Genomic DNA, 16,683 nt, shown 5'->3' on the forward strand with positions numbered 1-16,683 from the left:
AGTGAGTGCGATCTCATTAATTTGATTTTGAAATGTAACGTTAAATTTATTTTTGTAATCAATAAATTTAACAGTTCTTTTTCTTGAGCTTAATGTAATGTAAACTCTTGTTTCATTTCTCCATAAGTAAGCTTATTCCCATATAGCTCCTAGCTTGCATAAACGTTTTGCTATTCATAACTGGTACTTAGACCAGTCTTGTTGTATTAACTTAAAATCTGTTGTGCCACCTAGGAGTTAAGCATCAGCAAGAACCTGATATTATTATTAGTATTAGTTATTGTCAGGGGTGAAGTAACTTTCTCCAGAGGCTACAGTACTAATGAACAGCAATTGAGTGATTAGTCTCTGCTGTGTACTGTCGAGAAAGTTTATAAATTCTCGTTCTTAGAGAATCGTTGCTTGATTTAGCAAGACAATCATTGTCCCTGCTCTTTAATATTATTGAATATTATTATCAATTTAAATGATAATAAGCATTTATTTTAAAAACTTTGTGATATTTTAAAAACCCCGTGACAGTAGGCAGCAGTGACCAGGCGTCTTGCCTGAATTAGGGTATCATCTAGATTCCCGTCAAACATCAAACTATCCAGTTAGGATAGTGCCACCACTTTCCCTAGTGATGGGGTGATGGCCTGTATCACGAAGTTTGTGAAATTCTGCCAGGTGAGCTCTGGAACGACTTTCGGTGCTATATTAGCCGCCGCTTTGCCCAGCAGTGGGAGCGTGACTGCGATTTTTTGTTGATCATTTTCATAACCAATATCTAGTAAAGGTTTGATGATCGCCAGATATGTGTATATATCATACTGTTCAGGGTCGAATTTGGGCAGTTGCATGTGTGGTTTCATTGCCATTTTTCCGGTATTTCCTGACTACCTCTCTCGTATGCCCGAGTCAAGAACCACCACTGTCCATCAATGTAATGCTAGGTGTTTTAGGTTCGGCTTCCCATTCCTTAGACACCTAACGTGTAACGGGGTTCTCTTTCGAGACCGGGGCTTAGAACAAATAAGAGAGAGACAGGACACAAAAACTATAGGCAATAACCTTACACGTGTATTACTCAGTTAGACAAGGGAAACAGCAGCTATTACAAACACAATAATTATTCTGGTCGATTATAAGCACATATATCTAGATAACGTAATTAGTATCTCGCAGGATACTATCAGAGCAGACAGTGAAATAACACTCAAGGCGGAGTCTGCAGGATTAGTACAGTCCAAGGTTTCTAAGCGCGTGGAGAGGTTAGAGATGATGCTCACTAGGGGAGGGTGTAAGGCACTGGGGTCTAATTGTAATTATGGTAGTATGAGGCGGAGTTTACTGGTAGCGTGTTCACATTGTTATTTTCTAGTGGCAAGGGACTTTTGGTTAATTATTATTACAAAGTCCACGGCTTAGGTATTTCTCTTATTGCTTTATGATGGTTACACTGTGTCGGTCTTTCTCACTAGCACTTAGGTTCGTGATTAACAAATCACTGTTCCGCCTCGTCCCTATTAGACCATTATTATTCCAATTCTGCTTAAAAACACTTGGGTCTATTACTATTAATTCACTGTTCCGCCTCGTCACTGTTTCACAACAATATCGTCACTGTCATGTGGGTCACTGGGTGGCGGGTGCGGCGGAGAGACAACCCAGCATTACTTATGCCGGGGCTGGAGCACCGCCAGGAAAGGCCGTACCTACAGGGCACGGGATCATGCGCAGGGGTGTCTTCTCTCGTCCGGGGCTGCATGTGGTGAAGGGGCCCGTACTCTCCAGGCTGAGGACAGGTGTGTGGCCCTCAGGACTAGGGCCGAACAACTGCCTGAATCTCTTGTCCATGCTCCTGACGGAGGTGGAGGTCCTTCACCTACGAGGCGTAGGGAGCTCCCACCTGGGCGTTCTGGGGAGGGCCTGGGGTTCCCGAGGGCTGTGGCCCCCAGAACTGAGCGGCGCTGACAGGGAGGGACTGCAGCACCAGTCTGCGTCAGGGTCCATCAGGTGGGTCTCCTCCAGGGCCAGTTGTAGGGAGCAGAGGCCTGGGGAAGCTATAGGGCCTCTCCAGTACTCCTCTACACCCTCTGCGTCAGGGGTCGGGAAACTCGTCTCACGCTGGGGCGGCGGGGTGGCTCTCTGTCACTTCTGGCCGTGGGGCTTGGCTACTGGCCATGGCTTCTCAGGGGCACGACTGCAAGGCACCAAGGCCCAGCTACTGGCCGTGGCCTGAGAGGGTGAGTAACTGCCAGCAAACCCAGGGACACCTTCGGAGCGGCCACCGGCCTTCTGACGAAGGCGGGAGCAGCTACAGGCTGTCTCTTTCAGGAAGGGTGGAGAGTGGCTGCAGGCTGACTCAGGGGCAACAACTTCGGAGCGGCTACCGGCCATCTGATGAAGGCAGGAGCAGCTACAGGCTGACTCCTGCAGGAGGGGTGTGGAGCGGCTACAGGCCGACTCAGGGGAAACACCTCTGGAGTGGCTACCGGCCGTCTGACGAAGGCGGGAGCGGCTACAGGCTGACTCCTTCAGGAGGCGTGGAGAGCAGCTGCAGGCCAACTCAGGGGCAACACCTCAGGAGCGGCTACCGGGCATCTGACGAAGGCGGGAGTGGCTACAGGCCAACTCCTGCAGGAGGGGTGTGGAGCGGCTACAGGGCGACTCAGGGGAAACACCTTCAGAGCAGCTACCGGCTGTCTGACGAAGGCGGGAGCAGCTACAGGCCGACTCCTTCAGGAGGGGTGGAGAGCGGCTACAGGCCGACACAGGGGCAACACCTTTGGAGCGGCTACCAGCCGTCTGATGAAGGCGGGAGTGGCTACAGGCTGACTCCTTCAGGAGAGGTGGAGAGCGGCTACAGGCCGACTCAGGGGCAACACCTTCAGAGTGGGTACCGGCCGTCTGACGAAGGCAAGAGCGGCTACAGGCCGACTCCTGCAGGAGGGGTGTGGAGCAACTACAGGCCAACTCAGGGGAAACACCTTCAGAGCAGCTACCGGCTGTCTGACGAAGGCGGGAGCGGCTACAGGCCGACTCCTTCAGGAGGGGTGGAGAGCGGCTACAGGCCGACACAGGGGAACACCTTTGGAGCGGCTACCAGCCGTCTGATGAAGGCGGGAGTGGCTACAGGCTGACTCCTTCAGGAGAGGTGGAGAGCGGCTACAGGCCGACTCAGGGGCAACACCTTCGGAGTGGGTACCGGCCGTCTGACGAAGGCAAGAGCGGCTACAGGCCGACTCCTGCAGGAGGGGTGTGGAGCAGCTACAGGCCAACTCAGGGGAAACACCTTCGGAGCGGCTACCGCCATCTGATGAAGGCAGGAGTGGCTACAGGCCGACTCCATCAGGAGGGGGTTTGAAGTGGCTACCGGCTGTCTCTGGAAGGACACCTTCTGATGAAGGCGGGAGAGGCTACCGGCCTTTTCCTGGTTACCCTCAGGTCGGCTACTGGGCGATTCCTTAGCAAGGGACGAGTGGCTACTGACCGTCTCAGGAAAGAAGACACCTTCTTGGCGAAGGCAGGAGCGGCTACCGGCCGTCTCCTTAAGGGTGCTGGCAGGAGTTGGACAGACAGCTCCACCCCAAAGCTGGTTGGTGGAGGCTTGCCCGGAAGGTAGTGCAGGATTCCTGTTATGGTGACGGCGGGTGGGCTCCGAGTCATAGAGGCGTACGGCCCGGGCTGACTTGGGCTGTTGTCACACCGAGTCTCAGTGCGCTGCTGCTGCACCTCCATAGGGTCCTTGTGGGGATGTCTGGGAGTTCACGGGGGCACTATGCTGAATTCCTGGTGGAGGTGGTTGGACATTCCAAGGGACACTATGCTGTATTTCACTTACACTGTTCTCTCCATCTGCTCACTTATTCTTCCTTCTCCACTAGTAATCTAGCTGCCATTTTTATCTTTCTCTCCCCAGCTAGCTTCTTTGGCACCCTATGAACATTTTCTTCCATTCCCTCCACTTTACACTCAAATTCCTTCCAAATTCCTCATCCACTCTCTTCTTACTCTCTCTAACTAATCTTTTCGCATCTCTCTTCCTCTGTACATATAACTCTCTCTTCCATTTTTCAACTTCTTCCACGCCCCTGTTTCTCATCCACTCACTATATGCTATCTTCTTTTGTGCCACAGCCTCTCTCACCTCTTCATTCCACCATGCTGTTCCCTGCATCCCCTTTCGTCTTTTTACCCCACACACCACTTCACATGCTGCACAAATTTCTTCTGTGAATATCTTGCACACACTTTCCACATCCCCCATCTGCTGAAATGCATATTTACCCAAACGTTCCTCCGCTTCCCTCTTATATTTAGCCTTTTTTTCCATCCTCTTGTAACCTTTCTAACGTTTCTAATTCTCATGATCAAGCCCTTCGGAAGCATGAAAGGTTCATTTGAAACGCTGGTGATCCTGATGGCATTGAGGTGGAGGGAAACTATCGCCAGGGAGATGACGCAGCTGGTTGCAAAGGGTTGCTCCACCTGCTGGGAGAACAGAAGTGAGTGTTGGGCTAGGGTTCCCAGTGGCATCCAGGCTTGGTGGTGGAGGTGAATGGTGATTTTTTTTTTTTTTTTTTTTTTGTGTGTGTGTGTGTGACCTTTGCACGACGGTGTGCAGGCCAGCAGTGGGGTTGTGGGCCCTGAAACGGAGGCGTCATTGCTGGCAGTGAATTGTAGCTCCCAGCTTTTGTAGCAAGTCCAACCTGAGATAACCTGAAGTCGAACACAATGGATGGGTGGTTGATGTAGACTGAGCTCCGGGGTGGTCACCGAGGGGGGATCGGTTTCTCCCTTCAGGGCGAGGGGACCACATCCACACCACAACATTCCTTCACTTCCTCATTTGTCAGTGTCTCTCCATGTGATTCCACATGCTCCTTTCAAATAACTCATTTCCACTTCACTTCTGTTCCTCCAACAAGGTCCAAGCTTCACTTCCATGCGTTAGAGTTGGTATCACAATACTGTCATATAGCAACTTTTTTACTTCCATGCTCACTTCCCTGTTTCTTATCACTGCTTTCAAGGAACCAGCAACCTTTCTTCCTTGTTGTACCCTTTCAAGCACTTCACCCTCTAAACTTCCATCCTTACTCATCACACTACCCAAGTACTTAAACATACTCACATTTTCCATTTCCTCCTCATCCAACCTCACTGTACATGTGGGTGTTGTGGTGGTATGTAAAGTAAGATGGTGGTAATGCCCGTAGGGAGAGACTATGACTGGCTCTGAAGGGGAGGAACCCAAGGTCTGGTTCTCTTCACGGACCTTGGGGAGGACCGACGTAAGTGTGCTTTGTTCCCAGAATGGGCATCCGGGGAAGCTAGAAGAGACCCGGGTGTCGTATGCACGGAGTGACTTATGCTGCAAGTTACCGTTCCGCTCAATGCGCATGCGCCGAGTGTCCGTTTATCTTCTGTTTTGAAAGTATCTGCGTGTTATTTCAAATATTGTGCCATTTATCAACAACATTGTATGAAATACATGTATCAGGAAGGTTTTGATTAATTTATTACACCCGAAGGTGGCAGACATAAAGTACAATTAGTTAACAATGATAGTACATGGGACTCGTGCCACGTAGGACACGCTATGTACTGTAGTCATCATGAAATCAAAATCCACCAAAGTGAGGATGACACATAAGAATAACATCTAGCAAGTCATTATCTGTTAACAGCAGTTTACAAGTGTCAATCAATGTGAGTCTTTGTGGTAATAAGTTAACAACATGTGGACAGTGCAGGCAATAATGGTCCAGGGTGTTGGCATTGGGTGCGTCACACAGCCTACAGGAGGTGAAGTGAGGTGCGTCTTCCTGCCCTGCCACCTGCCAAACTGGTCGCCAGCCCAGTCGGAGACGTGCACATACCACATTACAGCGGCGAACCATAAGACCACTGCGACGATACCTGTGTGGATGAGTGAGAAAGTGATCATAATGCTGTATTGATACACTCGTGGCCCTCTCAGCATTGCTACGATGGCGGGTGGGGGAGCGGGCAGCCTGCTGTACCATCTTCTTGCAGCACAGAAGGGATGCAGTGGAAGTAGCAGCATCTGGCAGATGTAGATCGCAAGCAGCCTTCGTAAGTCGGTCAGCAGTGTCATTGGCCAGGAGATGGATGTGAGAGGGAATCCATAAAAAGTGCACCATTAGTGAGCTGGCATCAGCCATGGCTAGTAGCCAAAGGATTTGTGTGACTAGACGTTGATATGCTGGCTTGTGAGACGTGAGGGCCCAGAGAGCTGGCTGTGAGTCACAAATGATCAAGCCGTTATTCCTGGTCTGTGTAAGCAAAGTGACAGCATCCAGAAGTCCACGTAGTTCACAATATGTAGAACTTGATGAATTTGGGAGGCGGCGACCCGACCAGCCCTCTTGCGGGGGCTCTAAGCTGGGGGAGAAAACAGCACATCCTGCCCTGCCATCTCTCTGCAGGGAGCCGTCAGTATAGAGATGGTGGGCCAAACTGAGGGATGATGATAGGCTGGCGATGGTTTCCAGTGCACGTTGTTGTTGAAGCTGAGGCAGATCAGTCTTAGAGGCTGGGGTGTAGGAGACTGCTGGCACAGGAATCCTCCAGGGTGCAAGGCCATTGTCCACGTCCTCTTCTACGATGTCAACATTAAGACTCTGAATATTGGAACTTATGGTACTGACCAGATTGCGTCCACCTTGGCGTAGCAGAGGTCGAGGCGCTGCTGGATCCAGAGAAGTCCTAATAGTATGAGAGTAATGGGGAGAAAGATGAGGAGAGTACAGACATTTAATGCTAAAATAGGTGACATTGGAATATATTCTATCAACGAGTGGTGGGAGATTGAGCTCGTGCTGCATATTGACAATTCTGGTGGAGTCAGGGCAGCCCAGGATGAGTCTCATTGCTTGATTCTGGAAGATTTCAAGAGGTCTTAAAGCTGTTCTGGAGAGCTGACATAATGCTGGGGAAAGATAATCTACCACCGAGCGGAGGAATGCAATGTATATGGTCCTGGCGACTGGGATAGATACTCCAATAGAATAATTGGTCAGCCACTTTAAAGGAGTCAGGCGCCGCTGCAGTCGGACCAACAGATCTTGAACAACGGGATGCACCCGCTGTCGTGCTGGGATGGAAGGTGTAATCCGCACTGGTGCTCCCAAATAGAGATACTGCGTGCAGAGAGGTATGACATCATTCCCCATAGTGAATTCTGGCAGATTCCATGCAGGACGGGAGGAGAAGATTCTACTCTTATCCGAGGAGATGATGAGGCCACACGAGGAAGCTGAAACATGAAAGGAGTGAAGAAAGCGTTGCAAATGGTCCGGAGAACGTGAGTGAATACATATATCATCTGCGTAGCAAGTGATAGTGGTGTCACCGACAGCTGGCAGTAAGGACAGAAGGCGATGAATGAGAATATTGAATAAAAAGGGACTAAGGACACCACCTTGTGGAGTACCAAGTTCAAAGTCTTGGGCAGTGCTCAATGCTCCTTTAAACAAAACTCGAGAAGTTCTGTTTCGTAGGTAGCCACGTATCCATTTAAGAAGGTTTCCTTTTATGCCAAAGTCAACAAGCTGATCAAGAATGATGTCTCTATTGGCTACGTCGAACGCACTCTTCAAGTCAATGAAGGCCACAACACTATCTGAGGAGAGACGAGTGTAGAGCTCCATGAGGCAGTGGTGTGTTCCTCGTTGGGGCAGGAAGCCGAAAAGTCTGGACGAAAGTTTGTCACGCAGCCGGAACATGAGGCGTGAGAGAAGAATGCGTTCAAACACCTTACAGAAACAGGAAGTGAGGGAGATGGGCCGGAATTTGTCGGTGCCAGGCTTGGGGATGGGCACAATCGTACTTTGGGTCCAGGCTTGTGGCACGTAACCCAGACTAAAACCGAGGTTGCAGAGACGGAGGAGAGGGTTGCCAGGCACTGTTACGAGTACACAAAGGACTGCATGGGTGATGCCATCATCACCAGGAGATGAATTTCTGCCCCTAGCGAGGGCACGGTGCAGCTCGCTCTCAGATATGGCTACATCATCATCATCATCAACACTCAGTAAGGCGGCAGCGAGACGAAGTGCACGATAGTTTTCCTGGGTGGAGAGAGCATCTCGTATATGAACTGGAAGGGTGGCGGTTCGTGACTGTGCTGACCACTCATTGATGAGGTCCTGTGCGTACTGAACAGGGTTGTGGTGGAGGACACTTGGAGGCTTCTTTCTTACAACCTTATTGATGAGGTGCCACATGGTACTCACGCTTGTTTGATGATTAATACCATCAGTGAATCTGTGCCAGGAATCAGATTGAACACAGAGCTGGAGAGCAACAAGATCATCTCTTGATAGTTGATACTGGTGAAGAGTCTCAGGATTTGGTTGCCTCATAAAGGCACGGCCAGCCTCCATTGCCTGTCTCTCTGCTTGAACGATTCTACTATCCAGTGTAAAGCTATGGGCACCAACACGATGCCTGATGTGTGGCTTGCTGACATAACGGGTATAGAAGGCATGTGTGGCTTTGACAAGTGAGGAGTATAACTGTTCAGGACAGTGGAAGTTAAATGTGGGAAGAAAGTTAGTCATGTATGAGATGTATGTGGGACGGTACTTGGGAGGGATTGCAATGCGAGTGCGGGTGTGTACTGGCGAGGGAGCAGAGGGAAGGGAATAATGAATGCTGAGACCAATGTGATCTGAGAAGAGTGTCGGAACAGATGCACACTTTACTTGGGAGGGTACAAGTCCACACGTAAGTACATGATCCAGAGTACCACCTCAAGCATGTGTAGCACCAGCAGTATCCCAGCGTGTAAGCTGATTTCGGAGAATGTACTTTAAAAGTCGATTCCCATTACAATTCACAGTGCCAGAAGGATCTCCCAAAGCAGGATGACGGGCATTGAAATCCCCCATGTAAACCATTCCACAAATGGTGGGAGCTGGAAGAGTGGCGGGATCTATCCTGTTCGGTGCAGCGTATACGTTGCAAAGCCGTATGGTGCCAGCACCAACAGTAATGTCAAAGAGCTGAAAGGTGGTATTCTCATTCACAGAAAATGGAAGGAGGCGATGCTGAATGGAAGAGTGAATGTAGGTTATGAGGCCATGTCTTACCTGATGGACATAAGACACGTAGCCACTGAGGGATGGGGCATCCACCCCGGGCAAAGCATTACCAACAAATACCTCCTGGATGAGAACGATGTCCGGGTGGTGACTAAATACATAACCCTTGAGTGCAGTCAGTTTGGCCCTATTTGTTATACCACAGGCATTCCAAGAGACAACATGCAGCTTAGCTAGATTATTGAACAGGACCTTTAGGATGACGACGGCCGGACGAGGAGGCAGTGATGATGCGGGCATCAACACGTGATGCACCATGTTGTGGGGACTGTGTAGGGAGGGCAGTCAGGGTCTCAAGGCGAGAGGCAATGGTCTGGAGCTGCTCTGTAAGACTGGTAAGGGAATTAATGACAACTTTTTGAGTTTCAGCCAAGGAATTTAAGGTAGCTTCAAAGGCAACCTGTTTGCTTACCAAACTACCTAGGTGCTCATCGATTGTATCGAAGCGCGCTGTGAGTGAAGCAACACGAGTCCTGAGAGCGGCGACAGCGTCCTGGAGTTCATTTACTTGATGTGAGCTTGAGGTGGAAGTTGAAACATCAGGGATGGCACTTTGGGGTGGAGGTGGTGGTGGCGGCAAGTTCGATGCGTGAGCAGCCACCTGTGTGGCGGGCGATATGGTGGTAGCCCGGCGGCGTGGGCAGCCAGGATGCCAAACATTAACCCCAGGTTGGTGACATCGGGGACATTTCCAGAGCGAGGTGTCGGGAGTGGAGGGCGGTGGCTGCATCAAGGCTGAGGGAGAGGCAGGAGCAGGCGGTGGGGAAGTGCGGTGAGGGCAAGACCGTGAGTCATGTGACTCGGAGCAAAATGCACAACGCTCAGGTGCTGAACAGTACCGAGAAATGTGACCAAAGTTCCAGCATCTATAACACCACGGCTGCTCATCCCTCATCCTGCGAAACTCACAGGAAGGCAGGCAAGGGAGGAAGCTGAAGGCAATACTCGGTGGCGGTGGCTGAGGGAGGCTCCAGGTGATCACAAGGCGGTTAATAGGTGTGCCGTTCTGGTAGAAGCGACGGGCAGTGTGGATGCCAGGCAGCTCCTTGGCCAGTGTTGGATCAGTGCAGACAGGGTAACGGGTAAGGAGAAATGTAGGAAATTTGCGAGGCCGTTCTGGTGAGTCTTGAATTTCGAGGGAAAGAGACAGAAAATCTCCACGCATTACACTGTCAACAATGTCTGAGCGACGGCGGGAGATATAAACAAAGCGGGAGGAAATCGCTGCCATTTTAACCTCAGCCAGGTCTCGATCGAGATGAAAGTGGCGGTTGACCTCAGATAACCAGCGAAGCTTGGTGTCCACAGATGTGTTGTCCTTGAACAGCAGCTTAATGTAGTCAGCCCTAGGAGCAAACGCTGGAGAAGGAGGGGCGCTTAATGACATAGCCTCAAGTCGGGGAACTACGGGCTGCACAGGGTGGGAAACGTAGCCTTCATTATCATGTGCACGTTGCAGGGCACCACTAGACTCCCTCCGTCGGGTGGACTTAGCAGCCGGGGATGAAGGTTCACTGTTGCTGTCTGAGGTATAAACCATGGGGCGCTTAGTGGTGCCAGGGTGTTGTGAGGCAGGTGTTGGTAACACTGACGAACCCTCAGCTCCCGTGACAGGCGCATCACGGAGCTCAGGAGTTGGTAACTGTGGCCAGTGTTGGTCAGCAATATCTGAAATATCATCATCACTGAGCGCCAGGTCAGCCTCAATATCTGCAATAGAGACAGGGCCTGAAGGCTCCATAACGCTCTCCTACAGAAGCAGGAAGTGGGCACGGTGGGGTAGAGACGTCAAGAGAGTCGAGACGTTGCCATGACGACATAACAGGGCTACTGCGCATGCGCAGAAATCGGGAAAACTGACCAGAGGGGCTGGGCCAGGTGAGTCAAATTTCCCTTAATTATTACAGGCTAAGTCCAACACGAGGTAAACTCAAATAAAACGAGTGCAAAGACGAACCTTCGTGTAGCTCCCTGCAACAGCTGTAAGGCAGTGGTAGCAGAAATCCACGTAAAACGCCAGAGATAATAGGAGAGCAGAACACAGATTTGTTTACACAGGCCCTCTGGTGGCGAGTCTCCTATCAGGAAGGTAGTTGGATGTGTTATCGACCTGTAGATAACTATACTGTAGGTCGATATATGGATATATATAAAGATATATATGTATGTTACAGGCAGATTGTGAAATTAGTCATGTCGTGAATTAAGATTAGGTTGATCTAGGATAAGGTTAGGTTAAGGGTAGGTTAGGTTAATTTAGGCTTACGAGTAGTAGAGAAAGGAACGGTAACTTCCAGCATAAAGTCACTCCGTGCATTTGACACCGGGAAAGCTGGGACAGCTAAGTCATCTAATGTTATCCCTGGGGTCTCCTTTCCAGGTGTACAGGGAAAGGAACTGAGGAGAGATGAAGGAGGGAGTACGGGAGGGGGATCCACTCTGAGGGCAGTAGTATCTGATGGCAGTTGATCCTAGCCCGGGGCATGTCGTGGCTCCTCCGGGACTGAACTGCCACTGGCAAGGTCAGTGGTCGGTGAGGGGCATCGGGACTCCTGCGTAGCTGGACCACGTCTAGCAAGTCCAGAGACCGAACCATGTCTAGCAAGTTCAGCGGCCTCAGGGGGAGGCTGGTACTCCTGCATAGCTGGACCACATCTAGCAAGTCCAGAGGCCGAAGAGGGACGTCAGTGCTCCTGCATTGCTGGGCTGCATCTAGCAAGTCCAGGGGGTATGTCGCTTCTAACAAACGAACAAGGGTAGCCTCTAGCAAACCCGGTAGCAGAGAAGCATTTAGCTTCCATTGCAATGTCGCCTCTAGCAAGCACTGGATTGGAGAGCTCCAGTCGCCGGCAGTACGTGGGGCTCGGCTTGCTGAGATAGTAGTTGACAGAAATGAAGTGTTAACATTGATGAGGGTTGAATCCTCCGAGCTAGAACCAATGGACCATAATGTAGCTCTGCTAAGCAAGGAGAGATGATGAAATTAAATATGAGAATGGCAGTTGGGCCAGATGGCATTACTGGATGGATGTTAAAAGAATGTACAGATCAACAGGTACAACCAATTTATGTTGTTATTAAAACGTTCACTGAACACAGTTGCCATTGCACTGGAAACTGACAAACAGTGTAAATTTATAAAGGTGATAGAAAAGACCCACTAAATTGTAGACGAATATCCCTCACCAGCACTGTTTGTAAACAGTGAGAAAATTATCAGAAAAAGGTGGATTAAGTTCCTAGAAGAAAATGAGGTAATAACAGCAAAACCGTTTGAATTCGAGGAAAATCATTATTGTGTCACAAACCTGCTGAGTTTTTGCAGAAGAGTAGTGGATATCATACAAGAAAGAGAAGGCTTGGTAGATTGTGTCTACCTGGATTTGAAGAAGGCATTTGATAGGATGCTGCACAAAAGATTACTGTGGAAATTAAAAATTATTGGAATGAATGGGGAAATTGCTAAAATGAATGGAAAATAATTTAGTGGGAAGGCAGATGAGAACAGTTATAAGAGACACTTATTCTTAGTGGAAGAATATGACTAGTGGAGTGCCACAAGGTTCAGTTTTGGCTTCTATTGTGTGAAGATGAAAGGGATGGGGGAGTCTATGTTTGGAAGTGTGAATGGAAGATTGGCAGGTGTTGATCGAGGAAGGGCAAGAGAAGGTGTGGCCTTGTTGGTGAGTCCGGAAGTACAGCAGTGTGTGATTGAATGGAAGGAGGTGTCATCGTGACAGATGTGGGTGAAAGCGAAATTTGAATGTGAGTTGTGGGTGTTTGTGAGTGCATATGGGCCTGGTAGTGAAAGGGATGAAGAAGAGAGGGAGTCTTTCTGGAATAATGTTGATGAGTGTCTGCAGAGTTTTGGAGCGAATGTGAATGTAGTAATGATGGGAGATCTGAATGCTAGAGTGGGAAATGTAGCAGCTGAAGGTGTAGTTGGTATGCATGGTGTGCCTGGAAGAAATGAGAATGGGGAACGAATGATAGGGATGTGTGTTGAGTGAGAGATAGTGATTGGAAATACGCTGTTCGAGAGGAAAGATATTTATAAGTATACATGGGTGAGACAGGAGGGTGGAATGATTGTGGATAAAGCATTGATGGACGATGTGGTTGTGTCAAGGAATGTAATAGGAAGATTGTTGGATGTGAGAGTTCTGAGAGGGGAGGGTGGAGGTATGTCTGACCACTACCTGGTGGAGGGAAAGTTAAGAGTAGGTAAGAGATGGGTAAGAGCTTGGAGGGTTAGGTGTGGCAGGGAGATTTTGAAAGTGAGTGAGTTGGATAAAAGAGAGAAAATGATAGAATATCAGGAGAAATTGAAAGATGAGTGGAACGCAGTGAAAGATTAGGAAAATGGCGGTGTGGAGGAGGAATGGCAGTTTATATAAGAGTGCTGTGGTGGGGCATGCAGAAGAGGTGTGTGATGTGAGACGTGTGGCTGGTGGTGTAAGAAAAGGAAGTGAATGGTGGTGCGAGGAAGTAAGTATGGCTGTGGCTGAGAAGAGACGTGCATACGAAGTGTGGCTGCAGAGGAAGGATGAGGTGTCATATGAGAGATATAAGGAAAAAGAGGAATAGGGCGAGAAGGGCTGTGCATGATACTAAAGTGGCAGCAGATGAGAGGTGGGGTAGGTGGCTGACTGAGAATTTTCAACAGAATAAGAAAATGTTCTGGAAGGAGGTTAAAAGGGTGCGAAAGGGAGAGTCTGGGAAGGAAGAGCGAGTAAAAGCAGAGGATGGAAGGATGTTAATTGAGATGGATGCAGTAAGGAAGAGATGGGTAGAGTATTTCGAAAGATTGTTGAATGTAGAGGAGGAAAGAGTGGCTGAGATTGTGGCGGATGGAAGGGTGCAATGAATAAATGTGTTGGGAGATTTGAATGATTCTTTGATCACGAAGGAGGAAGTGGAGAGGGCAGTAAAGGAGATGAAAACAGGGAAAGCTGCAGGTATGGATGGGTGTGCTGTGGAATGCCTGAAAGGTGGTGAAGTGACTATTGTTGACTGGTTAGTAAGATTGTTGAATGTGTGCTTTGTGAAAGGTATAATGCCAGTTGACTGGGCAAGTGCTTGTGTGGTCCCGTTGTACAAAGGCAAGGGTGATAAGTATGAATGTACTAGCTTTAGGGCTATAAGTCTGTTGAGTGTTGTAGGTAAGGTGTATGGTAGAGTGTTAATTATGAGAGTTAGAGAGGGTACAGAGGAAGTGATTGTTGATGATCAGTGTGGCTTTAGGAGAGGGAGGGGATGCGTGGATCAGGTGTTCGCTGTGAGACAAGTATGTGAAAAGTATTTAGCGAAAGGCAAGGATGTGTTTTGGGCATTCATGGATTTAGAGAAAGTGTATGATTGAATTGATAGGGAGGCTTTATGGACTGTTTTAAGATTGTATGGACTTGATGGTAGGTTACTAAAAGGGGTGAAAAGTTTTTATGTAAATGGTAGAGCGTGTGGAAGAGTGGGAAATGCAGTGAGTGATTGGTTTCCCATGAGAGTGGGGCTGCGACAGGGATGTGCGATGTCGCCTTGGTTGTTTAATATTTATATGGATGGTGTTGTTTTAGGTGGAGGTCTGAGTCTGGTGAATGTTGATAATGGAGAATGGAATCTGAAGCAGCTGCTGTTTGCAGATGATACTGCACTGGTGGCTGATTCAGAGGAGAGATTGAGACAGTTGGTAGAGGAGTTTGGAAGGGTGTGTGAAAAAAGGAAATTGAAAGTAAATGAGAATAAGAGTAAAATGATGAAGTGTATGAGGTTGGTAGATGGTAGAGGGATGAATATAGTTTTGAATGGTGAGTTGCTTGAGGAGGTTGAGTGTTTTAAATATTTAGGATCACATGTTGCTGTGGATGGAAGAATAGATGCTGAAGTGAAGTTTAGAATAAATGAAGTAGGTAAGGTGCTGGGAGGAATGAAAAAAGTGTTTAGATGTCGTTCACTTAGAATGGATGTAAAGAGAAGGCTGTATGAGGGTGTTGTGGTACCGACTGCATTATATGGGGCTGAAACATGGAGTATGGGTGTAGCAGGGAGGAAAAGTTTGAATGTAATGGAGATGAGGTGTCTGAGAAGTATGTGTGGAGTGACGTGTATGGATAAAGTGCGAAATGATGAAGTGCGAAGGAGAACTGGAGTTGTTCAAGAGATGGCTGGTAGAGTTGAGCAAAGGGTGTTGTGATGGTTTGGGCATATGGAGAGAATGGATAATGAGCGATTGGTAAAAAAGATAACTAGAGCTGATGTGAGAGGTGTAAGGCTGAGAGGAAGACCACAAATAGAATGGATGGACAGTGTGAAGAGAGCGCTGGATGCGAGAGGGATGTCTGTTGAGCAAGGAAGAGTGGCTGTGCATGACAGAAATAAATGGAGAGAAATTGTGAATGAGTAAATGATGACACAGCCCTGAGGAGATATTCTCCCGCATTTGGTCTGATCAGCTAGTCAGGTCAGGTACGGATAAGGGGATGGATCTAATCTGATGTGGCAGGGGTAAACCAGCTCTGCAGTCGGGCCCTGCTGTGGATGTCACTGATTGCACTGTGCAGTTGACCCTTGTGCGGTGTGGTGCGGTGAGGATCTGTCTGTTCTCCCCTTTGGGGCTAAGATGCAAATGAATGTGTTTGAATGGATGAGTAAATGGGGAGTGTGTCATCCTGTCTCAGCTACCTCCCTTTCCTTGGGGGAAGCAGCCTAGGTATATATATATATATATATATATATATATATATATATATATATATATACGGAGCCTCTGTGGTACAGTGGTAGAGTGTGCGTTTCGTACACGGGTGAACCAGGGTTCGTGCCCTGCCAGGGTAATAAACTTTGGGAGTGTTCACCTGGCCACGTACTGCATTGACGGACACAAGGGGTGCTGTGGTTGAACCAGTGTCGCTTACTATAAAGTATGCTTGCACCCAGTCAGCTTGCACAGGCCGATTACACTTGGTTCACAGACTACACACACATCCAAAGCCACTCCAACACTATAGTTACACTTACAAGCACTTTTCACCCTACATACAATCTCTACCAGACAGCCTAAGCCACTTGGTAGAGATACATTGCTGTATCGTCCCGACTTCGGTCGGTATAGGCCGGTCTTGCAGTGGATACTCAAACGGCTGATGATGATATATATATATATATACAATATACCTCCTGAGGGTAGGGGGGGTTTTCAAGAATACTCCCCCAGTATCCTTGCTTGTCGTAAAAGGCGACTAAAAGGGTTGGCGGAGGGTTAGTGCCCCTCCCTGGAAAACAACTAACTAAAAAAACAAACAATCAGCCTCGGACAAGGACTGACCAAACGATGACGACCCAGGACCAGACAAAGGACTTGGTAATGGCTACATGGAATGTGAGAGGAGCGAATGATGAGGTGAAAGAGAGAGAGATTGTCCAGGTGCTTGAGGGTGCAAAAGTGGATGTATGTGGAATGCCTGAAACAAAATGGAGAGGAGAAAGTGTGAGAGAATGGGAGAATGGATGGGGCATATGTGCAGGAGTAGGTGAGAATGAGAGGGCAAAGGAAGGAGTATGTATAGTTGTG

General features: G+C 48.7%; 1 protein-coding gene across 1 annotated transcript; it reads right to left on the reverse strand.

The window, feature by feature from the left end:
* Nucleotides 1-1,867: 1,867 nt before the first annotated feature.
* On the reverse strand, nucleotides 1,868-8,396 carry LOC145392679 (uncharacterized). The gene is made up of 3 exons (XM_080266990.1): nucleotides 5,908-8,396; nucleotides 3,662-3,742; nucleotides 1,868-1,979 (listed from the first exon to the last, which is right to left on the reverse strand). The coding sequence occupies exons 1-3, from the start codon at nucleotides 8,394-8,396 to the stop codon at nucleotides 1,868-1,870; spliced, it is 2,682 nt and encodes an 893-aa protein (XP_080123116.1).
* Between the last annotated feature and the right edge of the window lie 8,287 nt (nucleotides 8,397-16,683).

This window comes from Coenobita brevimanus, chromosome 23, assembly GCF_032717465.1.
Source record: "Coenobita brevimanus isolate Jiangsu-jjx chromosome 23, ASM3271746v2, whole genome shotgun sequence".
NCBI classification, from domain to species: domain Eukaryota; kingdom Metazoa; phylum Arthropoda; class Malacostraca; order Decapoda; family Coenobitidae; genus Coenobita; species Coenobita brevimanus.